At 36.6% G+C, this 25,232-nt stretch overlaps 1 protein-coding gene across 1 annotated transcript; it reads right to left on the bottom strand.

Moving 5' to 3' along the window:
* Positions 1-3,005: 3,005 nt before the first annotated feature.
* On the bottom strand, positions 3,006-24,547 carry gpr4 (G protein-coupled receptor 4). Its single transcript, XM_017491763.3, has 2 exons — positions 24,397-24,547; positions 3,006-6,205 (listed from the first exon to the last, which is right to left on the bottom strand). Exon 2 carries the CDS (start codon positions 5,772-5,774, stop codon positions 4,602-4,604), a length of 1,173 nt encoding a protein of 390 aa, XP_017347252.2. The 5' UTR covers positions 5,775-6,205; positions 24,397-24,547; the 3' UTR covers positions 3,006-4,601.
* Positions 24,548-25,232: the final 685 nt, after the last annotated feature.

Raw genomic sequence — 25,232 nt, 5'->3', positions numbered from 1 at the left:
ACTTTTTAGTTCAAAAAATGTTTTCCCATCAAAAAAATTATCTTCTTAGGGTGCCATCTTAATCCTCAGAAGTAAATGGATTGTGTCGAACCCCAACAATTCCTCTCATTTTTCTATGCTACTGTATGTTAATGCATGTAAACACAGCAATATAACCATGCCAAAGAGAATATTTTCATAGGCAGTATCTTGTTAAGTTTTTCCAGAGAGAAATAAGATCAAATGGAAATAAAGGGGAGTCTCTTGTCTCTCATGTTTGTCTCAACAATATCACACACTGCACTCGGGTCTGCCAAGATATCCTGTCCTTCTGGACAGAATGGAAAAAAAAAAAAAAATACAGACAGTCTGATACCAACAACCATATGTTACTGTAACTGTCAAAGTCACTGAGATCACATTTTTCCCCATACCGAAGTTTGATGTGAACATTAACTGAAGCTCTTGGCCTGTATCTGCATGATTTTATGCACTGCTTTGCTGCCACGTGATTGGTTGATTGGATATTATTGGATATTTCTTTAAAGCTGGTTTGTGACAACGGTCAGTGTTAAAAGCACTATACAAATAAAATGTCATTTAAAATTTTTGATTTTTAAATTTTAAGTTTTAGAACAAGCAGGTGTACAGCTTTTTCTATTAATATGGCCAGTGAGTATACGAGTTTGTTGTATAGTTTATGGCATGGGCTAACCTTTACCTCTATATTGTGGGTTAGGTAAGTAGTGGGGAAGAACGTAATTGTTTTAGGATTAAATATTTCTAACTACATTATTACACATATTTTGCAAATAAATAAATAAATAAATAAAATAAACGACTATTTTTTTATAATTACTGATTTGTACAAATAGGTTTGCAAGGTGCTGCTGCCATTTTATTCTGAGTATGCATGCGTAGTATATTATTTAGGATATTATTTATATTCAGTAGTATATTTATTTATATTCAGTGTCTACAGCACAAACATAAAAGATACACTTGTCACTTGCATATTGCTTCACCTCACTTCACTTACTTAATATATATTCATGTTATTGTGTGTGTATATTAGCTAGCTCATTTTCACTTCCTTACTGAAAGTTTTATGTTGCTAAAAAAACTGATCATTCCACAGGAAGCGCTGACCAAGTTTAACCAATCACATCAAGGCTGAAGGTCTACCACAGTAACAGCATAGCTTCCCAAAACACCATCTAAGCTATTGTTCAGCATGCACCGAGACTATTTATGGTTCTTGACTTGTGAAGCAAAACAAGGAAAAGAAAACATTTTCACTTTGATTAATTTTCTCCGGATTACAGCATTATTACAAATACTGTGAGAAGGACATGAGTCATAACAGCTGTGTGTATAAGCACGTCTATGTCATACAGTCTTGTCCAACACAAAAATATAATCAACTGTTTTTATTCCTTTTGTTTTCTTCTTATAAGGATGTGGGAAAATGATGCATCCTGTTGACTGTTGAATTGTGGGGGAAAAAATCACATGGATACCCTGTATTATCTGAATTATATGAGTATATAAACACCAGAGTAAATGTCAGGATGATTTATATATCTTTCTTTGGCTAAGTGCATCCTTAATTTAAACCACTGAAACCAAAAACAGACTTGTGTAGTTTAGATCATCATAATAAACAGCATACAAGTTAATAATCACTCTACCATTATATATTTTTATAATTGGATGCATTTTCAAATCCAGAATCCATCAGTAAAACTTCAGTTAGGAAGATTTAGGACTACAGCTCTAAATGTATTGAGGAATAGAAACATGAAGCTCTTGGAAATGTGACTCTAGCTTTAAATGTAAATGTAGCTGTAAACGTAGCTTTCTCTCCTTTAGTAAAATTAGAGGTAATTCTAGTGTGGCTGTGGCAACTTTCTGGCCATTCCTGTAAATCTCATTTAATGATTAACCACCATGGGTGTATCTTGGTTAGTACTGGCTTTTGTTTACGTCAGACATTAAGACTTATGGCTCAGTGATAAAAAATATGATGTATTATTAGACACATTTTCATGACAAACTAAGAAAAGATTGTTAATAAATAAAACCTATGCAAATCACACATGCGGTTTGTAAATTTTTAGAGCAGAAAGTTAATGATAAACCCTTACAGTCACTAGCATGACTTATTCATATACATGAATTTCCCTAATGACCACAGCTCTTCACAGATAAGTATTTATTTCTTCTAACACACTAAATTCAGCCCACGAATCCTTGGTCATTAGGTGTGTTGAATCAGGTGTGTTAAATGAGATACAATGGTAAAGCCTGCAGTGCTGTGGTCCTCCGTGACTAACATCTGACACTACCATGTACTATATTGGGAAGTGGTGGCCACCTTCCTCATCTCCATGTCAAAGAAAACATGGATCAGGAGTCACAGTGTATGGATTAAGAGCCTGGATCTGGCTGAACTGCTATGAATAGTGAAAATTGAAGAAGTGTCATGGAGAATGGTGATCAGATAAACACTACTTCAGGGTGACACCTCAAGAACAGCACAGATCAATACCACATAATGATGTGAGCCATACTGACGTGCTGCAGCAAAACCCCCAGTGTTGAATTAACACCTTCAGTGCTTATATATGTCCAAATTTACACAAATGAACACTGAAAGTGTTAAATAAACACTCTAGGTGTTATTTCAGCACTGGGGATTTTGCTCTGAGTGCACAAGCTTAAAAACCTTAAATAAGGAGACAGAAAATAAAGACATAATGTTCCCATTAGCAGCTATTTATAATCTATAGTACACAGGAAAAGCTCCAGTGTTGTATTTACTCTCATAGATTGTATTTGTTTCCTGCTCAATTATATCAACTCTGTAGGTAGTTTATTCAAATCTGGGGATTTTGCTATGGATTTTAACTGAACTTCCAGCATTTAAATATGAAAAACACACTACATACACAGTGCTTTATGGTACCATCTCTCTTATTTGCCCTTTTCATATAAGGTCAAGCCAAAACCAAACTAAGAAATGATTGAACTGACATAATTTATTCCGTTTTGGCATAACAGGCACCCCCAGTTCAGTTGCAAACCTCTAAGATTTAAAAGACATTCATGATTTATGGTGGAAAGTTCCAAGAATTCATCTGAATAGGAATGTAAACACGTGCAAAGTCTGTTATTTGGATGCATTTTCATTACGAATGTCTGTGGGTGACTGAAAATAAACAAACAATAGACAACTGAGTGACACATGTATTTTAACATCTACATAACATGTAGATTAACATCAAATGTCAAACATACTCCAGCCTTGATAATATAACACTTCTTGATTTCCTCAGGTGCTTTAGCTTTTGGAATATTCACGTTTTCAAAACAGTTACTGCAAACTTCAAACACGTTCTTCTTTTTTTCTGGAAAAAAAATAATAAATAAAAAAATCCCTCTAAACAGCTTGACATTCAAAACCTTGATCCCAATTTTTAACATCAGTTAAGCAGTGCTTTGCGACTGTTCATTAAAACTTAAAATATTATTTTCACTATAACTTTATCCACAATAAATACCATTTTTAGCTCGAGAACGAATAAGACTCATCTGATGCATTACATGTAGGTACTTGTGACAGTCATACTGTATATAGATCATACATTTTTATTCTCCTCTCTGGAATGCTGTTTTACCTCATTAAAATGATTAGGGGGAAAAAAATTCAAAGAGCAAAAAGTTTGATAGGTCGGAACTTTGTAAAAGGAACATTTGAAGAGATATATGATTAAATATAATATGTTATATAATATTCATATATCATTTGCATTTTAAAACTGTAAGGTTTATTACAACTCTAACCATATACACATGATTCTCAGACTGACGGGGATTCTAAGGACCTGAACAACTGAAACAATTGTTAAATTAGTAGTTTTAAATTAAATAAATATAATTTACATGCTTTCAAAGCAATGGTATAGTGTATATGTAACACGAGTACTCAAAAAAAAAAAGTTGTGTCTCAAAGCAAAGAATAACTGGTAGAAAACATGAATTCATATCTTCATGAGAATCCATTTTCTAATTTCAGATTTAAGAATATACTACAGTGTATTTCATCGACAAGATTAAGATAGAATCATCTCAAGATAATTGCATTTTGTCTGAAACAATAAATCACTTTTTTCTCACAAAAGGCCACTACCATTTTGGTGTTTGCAGTATAAACTGTTTCAAAAATATAATTAATGCTTAAAAACTTGTGTCTAACCGTGGAAGAAGTAATAATTTACTGCAAAAAGTTTTACACTTGTTACAGCTAAAGCTCTGCCATGATCTTTCTTTGAGCTTCAAGGTGGCATGAGCTATAAATAAAGGAATGTGTTTATAATTGATGTTAGCAGGGGTAAGTAAGGTGTTAAATAATTTTTGGAAGGGAAATCTTTGTCATTTGTAAATGACAATTTCCAAACGGTAATAAACAAGGCATGTGGTATAACATTCAAAGAGCTGGGTTTTACACTAACAATTTACTTAAACGCCAACATTGTTGACATAAACTGTAAGGAAACTTGAGGCTCAGGGTCCCTGAAGATCTCTTGACAGACATATGCCTACATACATACTGCATCGCTTCACTTTTTAACACTAAGTTTGGTCATTTGAAGACACTCCTCTTTCAAAGTTTCAATTTCACTTTTATAGGAATTAGTTTTGACCTCTCCATAGAGTTCTGGTTTGTTGCTGGCCAGGGGTGTTTCTACAGTGATGGAACCCCCCATTAACATGTCTGTGGTTTGTCCTCGGTGAAAGGCTGCCATCAGGGTGGCTAGGGCACGGCCCACATCGCTGCGAGCTCCTTCATTCACAAAACAGTAGAGGATTGGATCTGCCACACAGTTGAGGCTGGTGAGAGCGAGGGCTACGTGGTAGGCAGTAAATAAATACTCTTCCACCCGACAGTCACAGGGGTTGATGAGAAAGAGCACACTGCGCCACAGCAGGAGCATATGATAGGGTCCAAAACAAAGAAGCACTATGAGGATGAGGCTAAGAGCTAGCCTCTTGATCTTAGCTTTCTCTTGCTGCTCAGTGGAAACATTGCCACGCACTGCTTTCAGGATTCCTTTGTATGCTCCTAACATGCAGCACCAGGGACCCAAGAAGCCCAGAAATATGCGGTAGAGGTTCATCCCTGCCACCCAGTCTTGCATAGGATACTTCTCAAAGCAGAAGGTGCGGTTGAAGCGTGCTGCAAACAGTTCATCGTGAAAGAGTGGTGCCGAGTTGGCCACAACTTCTATAATCCACACTATGGCACTGACCAAAACAGCTGTTTTGACCCGACGCACTTTGGCAAACTTGAGTGGATGAGCCACCGCCAAATAACGATCCACAGAAATGCAGCAGAGGAAAGCAATGCTGACATATATATTGGTATAGAAAATGAAGCCGAACAGCTTGCAAGCCCCTGGCCCATGGATCCAGTTATCGTGTTGGAGGAAATAATCAATCCAAAGTGGCAATGTGGCTATATAAAGGAGGTCAGCCACAGAAAGGTTGATCAAATAGATACCCAGCTCATTTTTTTGCTTCACCTGCAGGTAGGCAGCCCACAGAGCCATACAGTTTGTTGGAAAGCCAAGGATGATAACAATAATGTATAGTACTGGCTGAAAGAACTGATCGATGTTTGAATCAACATTACAGGAGACGTTACACATCTCTTCACCTTTTATGAGACTTGATATCATAATCAAGATATAGTTGCGCTGTCTAAGGTCCCAAATCAAGTCATATTTTGTCATGAAAAGAAAACATTACAATCCAAATCTACAGGAAGTTCTGTGATACATTCCTTAATGTTCTTCTTCATAGATCTTCAGCTTGTGATTGAGGCACAAACACAAATCTTGTGCCCAAAGCTCAAGCATGTTGAGCTTAAGGTTTCATATCTCTATCACACTTCATGGCGGGCCGTTAAACCTTTGTTATAAATATTTTTGAAAGGAGACCAAAGCGAACGTACAATAATTCTGGAATCACCAGCCTCAATGGTATTAAACATTGGAAATGCTATTAATCGTTGAACAAGAAAGATGAGCTCAAATGGGTCATAAAAAGGGTGTGCTCCTGCAGCGGCCCGTAACAGCTGGACTTCATAGCATGGTCTCCTTCTCTTCTTTCACTGAACACTGCTTTCTGATTTATTTTCTTTGGCCCCATCAGCTGTGACCATCTGCAAAACAAAAAGAAAAGGTTTGGATAAGTTAGGGTTGAAAATCAAATGGTAAAATATTAGGGCAAAATGCACTTTCTGTCACGTTTAGGTTTAACTGGATCAGCCAGATGGCATTATAGCAGAATGTATGCCGGACAATATAAACTAAACTCAGATATAATAATTTTTAACCCATAACACTCACTATTTATTGTCTAAACTTAATTCATTTATCTTCATTATCCATTTTATCAAGTGCGGGATAGCAGTGGATTTGGAGCCTTTATGTAAGTTATTAATATTTATGAAAGTCACTGTAAAGATGACCACATGGTCAAAGGCTGAAAATACTCTTATTTAGAGTATTTAGAGCAATCTTACATATAAAGCTACATAATGTTTCAAATACATTATTTTCCTCTTCCCGTTAGTACTGGACTATCACTAACACTTTTAGTCATTGTGCACTGCCAGAGATAAGAAGCAATGTTGACAGAAGTGTTGCTATTGAAGTACAGTGTTGTAACAATGCTATGTGGAGGGAAGTCAAGTTCTCTGTTTGCATGGGACAGTTTATATTATCTTCCTAGGGACATAAGCTCAAATGACCAATGGTGGAGCAAAGGTGATAAAATGAATTGTGGAGATTAACAAATGTTCAACATGGCATGCAAGAACCAGCTCAGGCTCATCCTTTTGTACATACACACTCACTAACAAAAGCCTGAGACAGAGACGATCCATTAATCACTCATGCAAATATAGCAAATATTCAGTACAAAGATTGGACTATTTCCCAAAATTCAATTAAAGCTTACAATCAAGGATTAATTATGCTACTTGTTTATAACAATAACTGTTTTAACATAATTGTGTGATAAGGAATTGGTAATATTGATGATACTGTTTACACAGCTTTCTCAAAACAATGAGAGATTTCCAGGAAAGACAGAATCTGTTGACACAAACCATCCATCCATCTTCTGTACCAGTTATACGACACAGGGTCGCAGGGAGCCTGGTCTGTATTCCATGGGACTCGGGGCATGAGGTGGGGACACCCTGGACAGAGTGCCAATCCACTCCACAATCGTGCACACACTCACACACTATGGACAATTTGGAAAAGCCGATCGGCCTACAACGCATGTCTTTGGACTGGGGGAGGAAACCAGAGTACCCGGAGGAAACCCCAAAGCATAGGGATAACATGCAAACTCTGCGCGCACAGGGTGGAGGCGGGAATCGAATCCCCAACCCTGGTGGTGCAAGGCAAATGTGCTAACATTTTTATATATCCATGAGAACAGAGTTTTATATGGTACATTTGATTTAAATTTAGTCAAATTTGGGATTTAGAACAGCCAACAACATTTTAAACAGTATACTGTTTCCTTGCTCAGAATGTGGTATTAATTAATTATCATGAAATATAGAGACTATGACTTATAGTAAATGTGTAAATATAGGACTTACAGTAGAGGGGAGGGAAGATTTTCAAAATAATGATCCATATTTTTCACTAATCTTAAAGATGCACATAAACAAGATTGATTATCACCAACAAACCATGTTTAGCTTTACATTGGCTAAAATTATGTGTATTATTATGAAATGACCAACAGAAGTTCACATTCTCCTAGTCAGCTCCACCGAAAAGGCCTGTTATTTACATTTAAATTTATTCATTTAGCAGATGCTTTTATACAAAGCAACTTACAAATGAGGAAATCCAAGAAAGCGATATAGCAAGCAGAGAAGAATACAAGTAATGCTACAATACAAGATTTATAATTGAGTTCTAGAGAAGCAAAGTGCACAGACATAGAGATGTAAGAGCCAGAGTAAGTTTTTTTTTTTTGTTTTTTTTTAATAATGTGGGTTGGCATTTTAGGGGTTAGTTAAGTGCTCACGGAAGAGGTGGGTCTTTAGCTGTTTGTTTTTTTAATAGTGACAGATTCTGTGGTCCGGATTGAGGTTGGAAGTTCATTCCACCACTGAGGAACAGTTAGTTTGAAGGTTCTGGAAAGGGACCTTGAGCCATGCTGAGTAGGCACTACTTATATGTTATAGATTACAATGTTGGAATATGGTCATGTGACGAACAGCAGACCTTATCAGCAACCATTTTATCAACAGTAATATCAAAAATAGCAAAACCAACAGGTTAGCTTTTGCTTTGTGAGCACTTAGCTTCCTGGTATCACTGTGTCCTTACGAAGCTTTTATGCCAGATGCCACTCAAACTAGGACAAACAGAAGAATGGTCAAAAGAATTTCTTTTATATTCAGTGATCCAATAAACCAGCTGAGGACTGACTTATTAATTCTTGTTATTAATTATTCTAGTTTGGCATCTCCTGACAGTACTACAGCACACACAGACAAACAAGAACAGCAAACACAAAAATGACAAGTTTAACAGAACTGTTAAACTTTTCTGTTTAATGCTGTAGGTTTTTGATTTAAAAAAAAACAACAACAATATTGCGTTTTCATTTAACAAATGACGAGAAAATCTCAGACCCAAAACAAAACCTTAGACCCAAAATGTAAAATGCAGTTTGTGTGCATTTTCAATCTTTATTGAAAGATATTATTATTGCTTGTATAATTTGAGGATGCGCAAATCAATCACTGCTGAAAAGCTCTCTGGTTCTAATCAGTATAGCAAACACAGGTTCAACACAATGTATCCCACTTCACACATTCCTTCAGATGAGAACAGTACAGTTGTGTGCAAATGTTTGTAATTTATCTACAAAACAAACAAAACAAAAAAATACCATGACTGGCTTGTACTCCAGACCTCATTTGAAGAAGGCCGTGTATGACATCTGGCAGAGTTACAAGAGACACAAGCAGACTTAGCAATGACTGGTGAAGCAACCTGGCATGGAAAATGGGGAGGGTGAATAGCACCACTGAGGGAATCCTAAAGCTGTTCAGACGATACAAAAAAGGTGAGGAGCATTTCTAAACGCAAATAGTGGGTATACAAGTTTTTAGAGAATGATTATACCACAATCAGAAAATGAGATGTGAGCTTTGTAACTGATATCACTGATATCAAGTATTGTTTAAATTAAATCAAAAACAAAATAAAGACTGTCCTGCACCTTCTGTTAACAAACCAGAGTTAGCTTCAGTGTTCCTGCTGTTCATGGCTTTTTTCTATTAACATTTCCCCATGAATATCTTTTTGCCTTTCTGATACTGTATAACTCTAGTATCTTTGTCTTCTTCATTTTGTCTTAAGGGTATGTAACAATTCACAATCAACTGTACATAAATAATCAAAGATGTACAGTATGTGCCGAGCCAGTAACTATCACTACTTGCATTAAATCATTACATCTGAGTTTGCCTTTGAAATATGTTGTGCTCTACAGATATTGATGTATACTGAAATAAAATTTTCATTACTACTTGGATTCAGATTTAAATTAACTTGCTCCTAATTTTTCTGACATTCAACAGTAGGTAATCTGCAAAACATCAAGGAAGGACACTCATTGCAGCAACAAACTCTACTGTACAGGGACCCTGACAGTCACATCAAAAATGGAGAAACTGATCACAGCAGCATAATACGCTTGGAATTGCAAACAAAGACAGACTGACACAGGGCAGAGATCAAACAAGAGCCCAATATATAGAGTGAAGGGAAATAAATGTTTGGACACTTTTTAATATATATACTTCCAGTGTATATATTCTTTAAATTTGCACATGTAAAGGTTACATAAAAATAAATCTATATATAAATAAAGTTCTGGATATAAAAGATGTTGCCATTGACTGTGAAGATTTCATGCAGCAAATAACATTCAGGCTGAAGGTGAAGGAGCTTTCTAAAGTTCTTAGGTGTCTAACATTATTAAATAACACTCGAATGGAAAAAAACTACAAAGACCTTACACAACCCTGTCAGTACAACTGGTTTGATAATATGCATGTGGAAAGTTTATGAACCCACAACTAACTGTGCCAGGAAAGGTGGGCCACAGAAGGCTTCACAATGTGCTCCCAGACTAATGATATGGAAGGTAAGAGAGAAGCCAATAGCCACTCAAAAAGAGTTGCAGGATGACCTGAAACAGCAGGAATAACAGTTACACAGAGAACAATAAGCAATTAACTGCACCACAATCACCTCCATTTCTACACCCCTCTGCTAAAAAAGAAGCACAGAGACACACATCTAAAAGCACTTAGACAAAGCAAAACGTGAATGGAGCAATGTACCAGGACAGATTACAGGAGAATTTAATCTCATCGGGTAATAAACTGAATCTGTTGAGAAGATGCACGTTTCAAGAAGAACATAACTGAAAACATACAGCAAAACGTACTCAGGAAGCCAAACGTACTCATGGCCGAGCCAATCTCCTGACTTTAATCCCTTTCAAACATTTATGGAGGATTTTGAAACAGTAAGCCTATCAGAGAGACCCTTGTAACCTTGGGCAACTGAAGCTAATTTGCCAAGAGAAATAGGGCACAATTTAATTTGCGGTTTTCCAATACTTTTTCCCAATCAAATTATTTATGCCTATGAATACATACTTTTTTGTTCATATTTATAAGTACAAAATAAAAAGGTATTGTGTAAATTTGAAGGATAAATGTATTTGCACTGCAAGTATAATAATCAAAATTGTCCAAATACCTATTTCCCCTCATTGCATGACCAAAATGAATGGATACACTTCATGTACCTACTTCATTCACAACCTACTGGTGAAGATGCACTTAAAATAACCCAAGACGTACTCAAAGCATTCAAAGAATCCTCTGCGTGAGCACTGTAGCCTTCTGAAAGACATACTCACTTGTCTGTATGGGATAAATGAGTAATGATTATGGACATTGATACAAATATGGAGCTGCCCTAAAAACTTGACAAATGTTGTACAGAACACAGTTTGCTAGGCTGCCAAAAAGGATTAGCTTACCTCTTAAGACAAAGGCTCTGCTGAATCTTACAGCCAGCATACACACAATGCATTTCCATTGACTTACCATACACTGTTCCATCTCTCAGTGTTATTTTCTATGCATGTCCACCCTTTTGTTATATATTATCAGATTTTCACTCAGATTAGATTGGTCTATCTTGACAGTTAACATTTCTAACTCAATGTGACCCATAGCTGTCTTCAATATGAATGCACCTGTCCCTGAAACACCATGTATGGACACATTGATTTCTTGGGAAACTGTTTCACAACATTATTCGATTTCTATAGGTTCCTTACAATTCTGCTTAAAGTGATTCCCCAAATATTAAGTAATTAACTAAATTTCCACATCCTTTCACTGATCGCAGACACTGGATGATAACAACAACAGTGATGTGTGCATATATTATATGTTGGGCTAAATGCCACATGAATTCTGATCAGACCGTTCTCATTCATGTCTCATGGTTACATACTGGATATTTAATCAAACAAGGACCAACTACAACAACAGTCCAGGTCTGATTTGAAAAGACCAGATCCAGAAAAAATTCAGATCTGTATTACATTAACACAGAACATTTGGATTTGTGTCACTTCAAACTGGTAATGTGAATGTAGTCTTATTTAAACTGCAAATGAATATGTGAATGACTCAAACTTTACATGCAAATAGCTATTTTTTTTATCCTGAAATATATAAGTGTCTGAAATATGGAAGGCACAGCTTGGCTTGTTGTAGTGTCAGCCTCAAACGCTCTTCACACGTAACGCATAGCGTCTGTTGAAAGTTGTAATCTGATTGGCTCTTCACATTTCCATGTGCACGCACCTCTATGCCCTGAATTTCAGTGAAAAGAAACCTTTTCTGAACACTATGTTCACAGAACACCAGATATTAGAGAGTTTTATGCGAAGTACTTAATACTGAGCAAATGAGACTTCGTGTGTTTGCTGACAGGCAATGAGAAAATGTCTGTGTATGGTCTAGCAAAGAGGTTCTCAAAGTGTAAAGCATAGACAGGGAGTCTGTGATTTTTGAAATTTTTTATTTATCTTGAAATTCACAGCCTACCAATGCCAAGGTTTGACTCAGATCGGTGAAAATTATGTACAATAGATATGACTAAGACTAAGTCTACACACCCCTGTTAAGATGGCAGGTTTTTGTGACGTAAAAAAACAAAACAAAAGATTAATCATGTCAGGTCTTTTTTCACCCTCAGTATGAAATTACAATGTATAAAAATGAAGTGCAAAACAGTCAGAAACATTTTAGGGAAAAATAGAATTTTAAAAAAAAAATTATAGTAACCTGGTTGCATAAGTGTGCACATGCTTTTACAATTGGGGATGTGGCTGTGTTCAGACCAAACCAATCACAATCAATCTCATGTTCAAAAATAATTATCCTATAGCTCTCATCAATGAAATTATTCTGATTAGAGAAAATGGAGCACCACAATGACATTACCAAGCACAGGACATCCCACCAAAATTTACAAAAATACAAGACAAATCTTACCAGGGAGCTGCAGGAAAATCTGACAAGTACTGATTACTCTCTGCATGTGACAACAATTTCTCATATTTTCAGGCAGGTTTATCAAGGTGGACGGAATCATGAATGTCCACAAATACCAACCGATTTTAGTGCAAAACATTCAGGTATCTGCTAGTAAGCTGAAGATGAAAACCATTCAGCACAACAATGACCCAAAGCATACATCCAAATCAACGAAGAAATGGCTTAACCAAAAGAAAATCAATGTTTATAAAAGGCCGAGCCTGAGTCCAGCATCCTTCTACAGAGCAACTTACATTTATCTAATCTACACAACTGAACATTTGAGGTTTAAGGGCCTTGCTCAAGGGCCCATGAGTGGCATCTGGGCAGTACTGGGATTTGAACTCACAACCTTCAGCTCAGAGGCCCAACATCTTAACCATTAAGCTACCACTGACCCATAGGAGATGCCCTTACAATTTGATGATGTTTTTACAAGAAACACTGGGAAACTATTGCCAGGTCAAGATGTGCCATGCTGATAGGCTCTTAACCAAAAAGTAAGAGTAGTGAAATAAAATCAAAAGATGCTTCAACAAAGTATTAGTTAGGTATGCCCACTTATGCAGCTAGGTTAGTGTAAGTTTTTTAGTTTTCTTATTTTCCCCTTTATTGTTTTTCACTTTATTTGTATACGGGGTGTGTCGAAGTTTTATATCCACTGTATGTAAAACAGTTACTATAATTTTGTTTAAACTGGCATTTAACAGCATGGCGCAGCTTTAATAACCCAGTTCCAGATTTAACAACCAAGTTCACTTGTAGGATTAAACAATGGACTATGGACCTTTTAAAAGACCAACCCATTAAAGAGTCCACAGTGTCTACAGTGAAAGCAACTTGCTTACTATAAACTTTAAAATAAGCCTGGGATTAGGTACTGAGAAAAAAGATTAAATAAAAGATCATGCACTCCTCACATACTTATCAAGCTTATCAAAAAGTGCAGCCATTATTGAGACATACTGAGCTATATTGCTGATAACAAACAACATTGTTGCATGTTTACACACCATATTTACCAAGAACAGTTCCGATCAATTCATTTAAATCAGATAAAGGTCATGTTGCATGAATTAGAAATGTCAGCCTTGCTAATTAATTCTTATGATCTACTGTGAATAAAGCGCCCTGTATGTATCATCATTAAACAAAGTGATTGCAGCAAAAAACGACACAGAGATAGGACTCACTAATCACCTCATCTATAATGATTACTTTATCTTATACTGATCCAATTACAAGCTTTATTCATATTGCGTGGAGAAAAAAAACCCATGTAACCGAATGGCACTACAATATCAGAAATATCTACGGTGGCCTACAGAAGCCATTTGAAAGTGTCTCTTACATAGTTCAACTGAACCATTACACATTTTGCTCAGATTCTGGCAGATGGATTGTGTTAGACCATCAGCAACTTTGTGTTTGTGACAGGCATCCCTGTAGATCATTCCATTCAGACATGCTAAATGATGAACGTAAACATGCCACTTCCTGACGACACAGCATGCTCGCTGCCCTCTGAGCCTGTGTTCCTCAGCCTGGTGGGAAAGACCCCATGTTCGCACATCAGCCTCACAACAGTAAACACACAGCCGGCTTTTTAATCAACGAGAGCTGAAAGATCGACTTCTCCTCTTCCATCTGAGGAGGGAGTGGGAGTAAGTGTGAGAGAGAGAGAGAGAGAGAGAGAGAGAGAGAGAGAGAGAGAGATGGGGAAAAAGATCAACAAGGAGATCAGTCTAAATAAAGCCCTTGATTTTTCATTTGTTCATTAGGCGTTATCAAACCTCATACGTTAGTGCAGGAATACTATCGCCCAGCCTGGCAGGCCTTCAGCAAGAATGTCATCTGAGGTTTATTTTCACGTATAGCTTACAGATGAAGGACAAAAGGACAAACTTAAGTATTCTCTATAACACCTGCACACCGATAACAGGCTAACTCACGAACTACAGGGACGAGCCAAGGATCAAGATTACGTTTTAAAATATTCTGTCAAAAAACATGGATTCTTTAATAACAGTGATATGTGTGACATTTTAGATTTAAGCTGAGTATATGTACGTAATTAACTGAAGCACAATATTGTTGGAATTATATTACGATCGGAAAGAGTTTGTTCAGAATTTTTAGCAAACAGTATCTGAAGATCTGTGCAATCTGCATGTAATTTGTGTTACTGGAACACACTGTACACTGGGCAGAATCAGTATTAAGAAAGCCAACAGACCATCTGCATCTGAGTATAGTTTTCAGGAGTGAAAATGTGCTTCAGACTTTTCTTGTTTATGTGTGTAAAATAGAAAAATATAGATACTAGAAAAACTTTTGTTTGGTATTCATGTACCGTCATAATATACATTCAGAGCTTCCCCTCTGAATGTCCAGGAAACTAGATGCAAAAAAGGGATCGTCTCAGACAAGAATGGCAGGCCAAAATTATCATTATATTTGCATTTGAGAAAATGTTTGTAATATAATTTGCATGAACATGACCTATTAAACAATGTTAAAATACATCTGATTCAAATGACACTATTACTTAGAAAGCCAGTTACTAACACCCAGGAATTCAGGCAACAGGTCCGGTAGTCTACATATTTCATTCAGTTTTTGCATTCTAGTTATAAAACAGCTTCACAGCATTAAAGGGCCTCAGGTTATGTCAGTCCTGTGCTGCTGCTGTACTGTGATATTAAAGACATCTCCAGATGCTGAATATCTGTCTTGGTAATGCTCTACTGCAGTTAGTTTCAGTTCAGGCTTGCATTATGGGCCTTATATCTTTGGTCAATCATGTAATATTGACATTTTCAGACACTTTTATGACTATGACTTTGATTGTCTGGTTGACTATTTTAAGACTGTCCCTCTCCATATAACTGTTATTGCATTGTGTTGAGAGCAGGTCATGACAGGGTAATAATAATCACAGGTATGCATCTCACTTGGCTGTCAGTCTATCAGCACCAGTGTAGAAGTACAGAACAGTCAAATCATAGATGGGTTTAACGATTCCTTACATCTCATCTCATTTCATGATCAATTTCCATGACACAGACCTTATAGAAAGGTCTCCTCAATAATCTCATCAAGCACATATAATTTCCTTTCTATCAAAAACCTTTCAGCAAGAACCTATTCTTATTTATATTATCTTACCTACCTATTAATGCTCCACTTTTACTATTACATTTCTGAGGAAAAAATAGCCATCATATTTTGAAACATTATAGAATGAAGTAGGATTGACTGTAATACAAATTTACCTGTGTACAATAAAATGCATTCCACAGCATAACTGACACATTCGAAGCAAGTCTAAACCCACAGGCATTTATTTGATATTATACCACAGTGCTACTGAATTCTCAAATCAGAAGATGTTGATTAATTTTCCACAACAGCACACGTTATCATGTTATTGTATTATTATTCCTATAGGAACAGCTCATGCACAGGGACTTGTATAGCTCCAAAAAATCCTAAGGGTTATAATAAATGGATTTAAAAAAAATTCTGTGTTGTTTAAAATGAAAAGTGTATAATCAATGAGTTTGAAAAGCTATCTGTTAGGAGACATTTAGTTACATTTAACAAAGGAGTTTTGCGTGTCAGCGCTTTGGAACAGTCAGTACGTTTCCTGACACAAAAGACAGTCTTCAGGACAGAGAAGTATGAGCTTTCCGGTTTCTCAGTTGCATGACAAGCTGCATTTTTTGTCATCATTAACTTCAAGAGGACAGAAAAAAGAAAGGTTGGCGACGAAAAAACTGTTTATAAGTGCCATAACATAAGTGATAACAGGAACTAAGCTTGCCTCGCAGACATTCCACATTAAATGTTCAAGTAACTATAAATAATTAAAAAGCATGACGTGTCAATCATTAATAAATTAAGCATTTTAATTGTTGCTGAATCACTGTGGTATAAGAGGAATAACATACTTTGGGCCTTGCTGTTATATGAAAAGAATCCATTTTGGCTTCATGTCAGGCCATGTCATACCACCCAGGCGTGGATGATTTTGTATAACGGCACAGTCATGTCAAGCAAGTCACAAAGGGAAAGAATTTTTTTTATTTACACCACCCATACTACTGCTAGTAATACCAGTCATAATCATATTGTAAGTCATTACCCATTACTGGTTTAAAATGTGTGGCCTCTATTACACAAATATATATTAACTTCATTCTGAGATGTGCAGTTAAAACTGAGTTTTAAAAATAGTCACAGAACACAAATGTAATCCCAAACAAAACTGAAGTGCTCTTGCACCATAATTACTGTGCAGTTACTCAGCACATAACAAAACAGATAATAGCTGCATCAACAACTTTGACAAATACTACCATAATTCTCCAGTGGACATACACAACTGCTTTTAATATAATGTGTTGACTATGTTCTGGGGATGGTAGAGTGTTTTCACTTGTCCAAACTGTCATTATTACCAATAAGCTAATGCAGATACTGATCTGCTCAAACAGCAGAAGCTTTAAAATGATAATATTAAGCAACTGGAAGGAAACTAATTCAATTGGGCTGGAACCTACTCAACATGCATGTGTAAGTAGCCCAACAGTACCCTAACAATGATTTCACCTTGTATCACCTTGCATTATTTATAGGCCTTGTGGCACAAATATGTTGAAACTGGGCCACGAGGAACAGAGCTGTATTATTATAGTGAAGGTTTTATCTGTATGAACATTCACTACATAACAAAAAGGGTCCAATTTCACTATAACTAAACACTTTATTCTTAGAGCAAATCATGTGATGGTATACAGTAATCCCCCACAGTAAATGATTTCAGTACTCACTTAACAAATTAGAAAAGGGCTACTGAAAAAGAAGAACCAAATAACACAGACTAAAAGATTTAAATTTAGCAAGTATTATGCAAGCTCTTTTACGTGCTACACTGTGCAAATTCTTATGCTGAGCTGCGTTTAAAATGGTCTATGAAATTGCTCAATGTGCAACTTTTAACCTAGTAACATTTGATACTCTTAACTTTTATCATCTGCACTGTACACAGGTCTGGAGATTTAAACATCATACAAATCATGATGCACAAATGAACAGTGCAATATATCTGTGCACTGTATCCAAAAGTAAACCCACTGCAGGGTGAACTTAGTTGTCTTGCAAACTTAGATATGTTTACAAGACAACTGTACAGACATTCAAGCGACATCTTGTTTTCAGGCAGAAATCTAGAAATCTTTGTTATAGCATATAAAAGATGACCATGGTCATTGACAAGCTGCCAAACTTTATATACAGTGGTGCTTGAAAGTTTAGAATTTTCTAGATTTCTGCATAAATATGACCTAAAACATCTTCAGATTTTCACACAAGTCCTAAAAGTAGAGAAAGAGAACACAATTAAACAAATGAGACAAAAATATTATACTTGGTAATTCATTTATTGAGGAAAATGATCCAATATTACACATATGTGGGTGGCAAAAGTATGTGAACCTCTAGGATTAGCAGTTTAATTTGAAAGTGTATTTAGGTGTTTTCAATCAATGGGATGATAATCATGTGTGAGTGAGCTCCCTATTTGACTTAAAGAACAGGGCTCTATCAAAGTCTGATCTTCACAACACACGTTTGTGGAAGTGTATCAGGGCACGGACAACAGAGATTTCTGAGGACCTCAGAAAAAGAGTTGTTGATGTTCATCAGACTGGAAAAGGTTACAGAACCATCTTAAAGAATTTGGACTCCACCAATCCAGAGTCAGACAGATTGTGTGCAAATGGAGGAAATTTAAGACCATTGTTACCCTCCCCAGGAGTGGGTCCAACAAGGATCACTCCAAGAGCAAGACATGTCCACAAGGTCACAAAGGAACCCAGGGTAGCTTCTAAGCAACTAAACTCCTCTCTCACATTGGCTAATGTTAATGTTTATGAGTCCACCATCAAGAAAACATTGAACAACAATGGTGTGCATGGCAGGGTTGCATGGAGAAAGGCACTGCTCTCCAAAAAGAACATTGCTGCCTGTCTGCAGTTTGCTGAAGATCACGTGTATAAGCTTGAAGGCTATTGGAAAAATGTTTTGTGCATAGATGAGGCCAAAATAGAGTTTTTGATTTAAATGAGAAGTGTTATGTTTGGATAAAGGAAAACACTACATTGCAGCATAAGGTCCTTATCCCATCTATGAAACATGGTGGTGGTAGTATCAGGGTTTGGGCCTGGACAACTTGCCATCAATGATGGAACAATGAATTCTGAATTATACCAGTGAATTCTAAAGGAAAATGTCTGTCCATGAATTGAATCTCAAGAGAAAGTGGGTCATGCAGCAAGACAAAGACCCTACGCACACAAGTCGTTCTATCAAAGAATGGTTAAAGAAGAATAACGTTAATGTTTTGGAATGGTCAAGTCAATGAAAAAATTCCTCCAAGCAGTTACAAGGAACGTTTAGTTGCAGTTATTGCTGCACAAGGGGGTCACACCAGATACTGAACGCAAAGGTTCACATACATTTGCCACTCACAGATATATAATATTGGATCATTTTCCTCAATAAATAAATGACCAAGTATAATATTTTAGTCTTGTTTGGTTAATTGGGATCTCATTGTCTACTTTAATGACTTAAGTTTAAAATCTGAAGATGTTTTAGGTCATATTTGTACAGAAATATAGAAAATTCTAAAGGGTTCACAAACTTTCAAGCACCACTGTACAGAATTCCTTTTAAACTCTATTACATTACTCTCCCCAGTTAGAAAATATTATTTATCCTATTTGTTTAATGTTTGTTCAATTCCTTATTCTCCTTAAGGAGTTGTAAATGCTAAATTGTTGTCTGTTAGTGTGTTACATTTAAACCCACCAAGACAAATTCCTTGTCTGTGTAACACAAACATAAACATAAATAAAATAAAACTGAATTTGGTTCAGATTTTATAGGCTTAAGGTGTCAAGTGAGGCTGGCACAAAAAATGTCTGTGCTTGGTCCTCTCTGTTCAGATGGTACTCACTGCAAGAGGACCAGAACCTGTCGCAGTCTCTTGGCATTAACACAAGTCAGATATTTAATACTGACTTATGTGGCTGCTTGTTTCATGCCTCGGTGGCGAGGCGGCAGAGTGTCTACAAAGCCCAGGGCTGGCGTCCTGCTGGGAGAATTAATGATTTCAATAAAAGCGTTGCATTTTCTATGCAAATCCGTAGCTATAGTGGCAAGGCTTAATGCAGATGAGCCCTTGTTATCTGTATATAGGCATTAACGCCAAGCCCTTTAGCTATACACTGAGGTCAGAACAGGTCTCAACATTATAATGGATGCTGAAGACCTGTGCAGTAGAGTGAGTGATCTGAGTGCACAAAGAAGGAAACAAGACATGTTTGCTACCAGTTTGAAAAGCTGACAAGCTACAGGGTATACCAAAAGTCTCCATACATAGGGGAAATTAATACATTTTTAGCTAAATGTATTCCAAAATTTTTCGTATTTATTTTATATTATATATATTTTTCAGATAGCCTGTAAGAATGCCTACTGAAATCAGAACATATAGAAATCATTCTCATGGCTGGATCAGGAAGCTGTCGCAAGGTTGCAATGGACGTGACATAACAAGCACGTTTCACATGTCACTGTTGCCAAACTTATTAACAAATTCAAAAAGACAGGAAGTGTTGTGGACCAACCAAGAAGAGGATGTCCACGAACATCCACTGAAGAAGGCACAACCAACATGGTGCTGGCAAACATAGTCCCCTATGTATGGAGACTTCTGGAACACACTGTTATGTCAGGAGTTCAGTTCTAGAATACATATTTGGAGAACCACACAGTCAGGCCACTCCGTCTCCTGTCACAAACACAGCAAGGTGCTGACACATACTGTAAAAATTATTTCAAGCAAGAGGTGACATCATATGTTCAGGAGAAATAAAAACAGTCCAGAAATGTCATTCACAGTGTGATACAGAAGATCACAATATCACTGATCAATATCACTGATCAATATCACTGAGTCAAACATTGCCATAATGAAACACATGAAACTTATGAAAGGTTTTCGTCAAGATGTAACCTTATAATATTCAATAATAGTACAAAAATAATGTTAGCATGTGTGTATTTGTGCCTTTGTTTGTGTGTGTGTGTATTTTCTTGTGATAAGCAGATCAAGTTCTAATTTCTGTGTCTTTGATTATAGTAATGTATAGAATAAGCTTCCCCTTATAGTTTTGTTCATGATTAGAGTTAAGTTTCATTGAAGGTTAAGGTCAGGCTATAATAGGTGAATTGTATCTAAATGTCAACGTACCACAGAAAAATAAAGAAGTGAACACAAAAAGGCACACTTTTCTGCTGTTCTCGTTTTAGGAAGTTTTATTATTTCTCCATCAAATATAAGAGGAGTTCTCAGAAGAACATTTTAAAACCAGTCATACCACACTGCTTCAACAAAGGAATAAACAGACCCATATTTGTATGCTTAAAGGTGCAATAATCATTTTGTTTTTATTCCATAGTTGTACAAATAATCATGGAAGATATGTAGAACATGATAATAAACCTTGCATTAAGCTGTGGGCCTAGCAAAAGGTACTAAAAACCTGTTTGGAAAATGATTTGGAATGCTGGTTTGTATTTGGATGCGCCTCCTGTCAGTCATTTTATAGAAACTATACAGACTTCTGAAGATCCTGGGGTCGGAGTTACGTGAAAATGGCCAGGAATCATTCAAATGTCTAATCTACCTAAAGGTTAGAGACCTAATCTTGAAAAAAAAAAAGACTAATCTTTTGCCTAAAGCAACTTTAATGTTACAAGTGAGTAAACTGTTGGAGTTGGGCTGGAGGGTATTGGAATTTTTATTTTATATGAATCACTGTGAGGCCAGATGACACATTCAAAGTCCTGGAATTGTCCCAAGGCTTAATGATAACAATACAGTTATGTGCAATTCCTGTTTGGGAAGTGATTCACATACACTCATGAAGTGTACAAGCTTGTACAAGCTTGATATCAATGAAAAAGTTTGCATATCTTCTTATGTGACTTGCAAATTAGCAAATTAATTTCTTACTTTTATACTAATCGAACAATTTATGACAGCTGTGAATATGACCACACATGGACAGGGTTTCCTTTTTACACAATTTCAGCAAATGCTGTGAATTTTTAATATGTTTGCAGAAAACCATACGAGTAAAGCTCGAATAAACACAAATATAGTTGTTTTAAACAAAAAAAATCTGATATTTTCATTACAGATAAAAAAAAACTATAACCGGCACAATTTCTTAAAATAATCCATTAAAGCAGCAAACATTTAAAAAGCTATTTCGGCTTTGCCATTGTATGGTTGACATTTACACTGTGTGTGTGTGTGTGAGAGAGAGAGAGAGAGAGAGAGAGGGACACAGACAGACAGACAGACAGACAGACACACACAGAGAGAGAGAGAGAGAGAGATGAAGGGACAGACTGAGCATGTCAGTGTGAGAGATGTCAGGACAGGTGCAAGTTTGAAAAGAGCAGATATCCAAATGCTCTTATATTTCAACATAGAATAAACTTTTCTTAGAAAGCTGAAAACAAAAGGCTTTCAAAACAATTTATTAAGTGAGAAGGATAGCTAAACACTGAACTGTCTAAGCACACAGACTGAAAGCATTTTTTGACACCTGGGCAGAGACCATTGCCTGTTGTAATTGCTTGTCGAGGAAATCCTGTTCTTAAGTGCAGCATTTCCTGTGCTTCTCGTACCAGAGCCACTCTGAATCAAAATCAAAATCTGAAGGAAACCTTACACTTTGTAATAACCATTCAAGCAACAGTTTATAATGGTAGCCTGTTTTCCACAAATTCTGACCAGTTGATTGTGACCTGCAATAAACTAAATCTGCTCTTTACACATTTTCCAAAAGATGCCATCATGACAAAAGGTTTAGCTTTTTCTGGGCCCCAGAAGAGATTACAGATTACGCTCCAGCAAAGAAGGTGTTGAGTTACACAGGCAAATTGAGAGAAATACAATAGTCTGCTTTATCTTCTAACATCATTAATCGTGAGTGATTGTATTAAGCAAGACAAAATACAGAGAAGAGAGGAATATTTATAGTGTGTGCTGCCTGTCCAGCTATTTGGAATGTCAGCTGTATTTGTCTAATCGACAACTGCTTTGCTGAGGCTGTAGTGTTTACATATTACTGTGGTGTGAACTAGATATCAAATGTTATTCCATGTCATCTATGTTAATGTTATGTGAGTCATTAGTAAACTAAGCACTTTAAGGAACAAACTGTAATAAATATAGGCGCCAGATCAGTGAGGCCTAATTTAGGCAATAGTGCAATGAAAAGCAACATTTCAGGATTGTTTATTATTATTATTATTATTATTATTATTATTATTATTTCTGAGTACCCTGAGCAGCAAAACAGGCTGTGCATTCATGTATCAAAATACAAATTATCAGCTGGTGTGAGCTTAACGTTACGTTTGACAAAAATCCCTTACAGTGCCTCAATACTGCTGTGGTAAAGAGTTTCCCTTACACAGCCTGGTGTACAAAACAGACATTAGCTTGCCATAACACTGTCATTAAGCAGGCGGGTGGCAGTGGTTGAAACATGTCATTGGTCCTCCAGGCCATTACTCTCTTTTCCTCGTCACTCTTTTAATGTTCACTCTTATCTCCCATCCTCAAGTGGGCAATTACAGCTTCTTCCAAAGGATTGATTAAACGTCTTGAAGGCTTTTCTCACAAAGCCAAGCGAGAGATCATGACAGGTATGTGTAGTAAATCAGACTTGACTCAAATTGCTGTTCTCCTCAAAAAGTTCAAGCCAGCACACTGGACCACAGAGACAATTTTCTAAGACGTCATGAAAATAAAAGTCAACAATCCATTACATGACAGAACATCTGAACTGGAGGCTTTAATTGCTTACTCTCTGCTTAAAAGACTAAAGATCAAGAGGTCTGTCTGGACTTTCATTAACATAACATGTTCGCTAACAAGGAGCATCAACTACCTGTTCTCATAGTTATCATCTCACTCCAGTGCACTACCCTTAATAGTCTACATTTTTATTTTTTCTTTAAAAAATTTTTGCAATAAAATGATAAAGAAACAACGACAGAAATATACTTAATTATCTTGATTTGCTTGGAATCAAAGATGTGATCAGATTGTGCATAATGTAGTAACATCCTCCTGTACATACAATCAGAAGTTGAATTCTGGTTGAAGAAACAACAAAACAAACATTGCATTGCAGAACATTGCATTTTAAGTCGAAAGGATGTTTGTATTTAAGACTTTGAGTGTTTAAAATGTTTTAAGAGTATCAGTGTGAATGTGTCATGTTTCTACATCAGCACAGTGAGTGAGAGGAGCATATCACAGTCTACATGAAGTTACAGCTTTTACATGAGGTAACAGTTTAAAACATAACGTTTGGAACGCGTGCAACAAAACAGGAAAGGACACTTTAGTATAAACCGTTCTTAATATTTAAACACCGCACCGCACAGCACCGCACGAGACTGAAGGTGTTTCTGCGGAAGCATTTCACTGCAGACTGCCTTAAAAACCACGCTCTGAACTTCAACACTTCCCAACAAAGTCTGAAGAGAAAGGAGACTGGGAAATAAAACTGAGTACTCACTTTCTTTCATGTTGCGATAGATGTTTCGGGAGGATATGTGGGACAGTCTTGGTTTTCCTGTCATTAAGCGCGGTGCCTCTGTACTTCCCAAAGAAAGACAGCGAGATTAAGCGTGCGCGCGCGATAGAGAACGAGTGTGGTGCACGCGATGTTCAAAACAGAACTACAGCAGTGACGTCGTCCCTCCCTCCCTCCCTCCCTCGCGCGCGCATCATGGCCCTCACATGATGGCGCCAAAGCGTGCGGCCTCCCTCCTCATCACTTCACCCTATACATGTAGCCAATAGGCAAGGTAGAGTAAAAAGAAAGGTTTCAAACGTGTGGAATTACGTCAGTGATTGTTTATTATTATGTTTGTTTCTTAGGCATTTTTTGTAGAGTCTTTACCCTAAAAAATGAAAATAAACGTTTATTACCTTTTATACAAAAAACCCCCACAAAAAGCCTTGCCCACCAACAGCTGTTCAACTGATCACTCATCTAATGTTGCACTGACCTTATGGTGCATTCAAATGTACTGGGGAAGGTCATAAACACACGACAAGCTCACCTTTCACCCCTGCTGAAAATGAACAATTACAGCCCCTCTTACAATTTGTAATGGCTTTAATGCTTATAATAGGAATTGTATTGGTTTTAATGGAAACTGTAATGGTCTCTGTGGGTCTCTGCTGGTAATTTGTTGCCTTCTATTGGTGACATGTTATGTCTAGTGGATACCATTAAGGTCCAAAAATGGTAATGGTTTTAATGGTTAGCTGACGGTTTGTAATGACATTTGTAGTGTAAACCATTAGAATTTCTGCAATGGTTTCTATTGGTTTTTCTTTCAGCAG

This window comes from Ictalurus punctatus, chromosome 17, assembly GCF_001660625.3.
Source record: "Ictalurus punctatus breed USDA103 chromosome 17, Coco_2.0, whole genome shotgun sequence".
In the NCBI taxonomy this organism is placed as follows: Eukaryota; Metazoa; Chordata; class Actinopteri; order Siluriformes; family Ictaluridae; genus Ictalurus; species Ictalurus punctatus.
The sequence above is the reverse complement of the archived record's forward strand: the minus strand, read 5'-3'. Positions and strand labels throughout refer to the sequence as shown.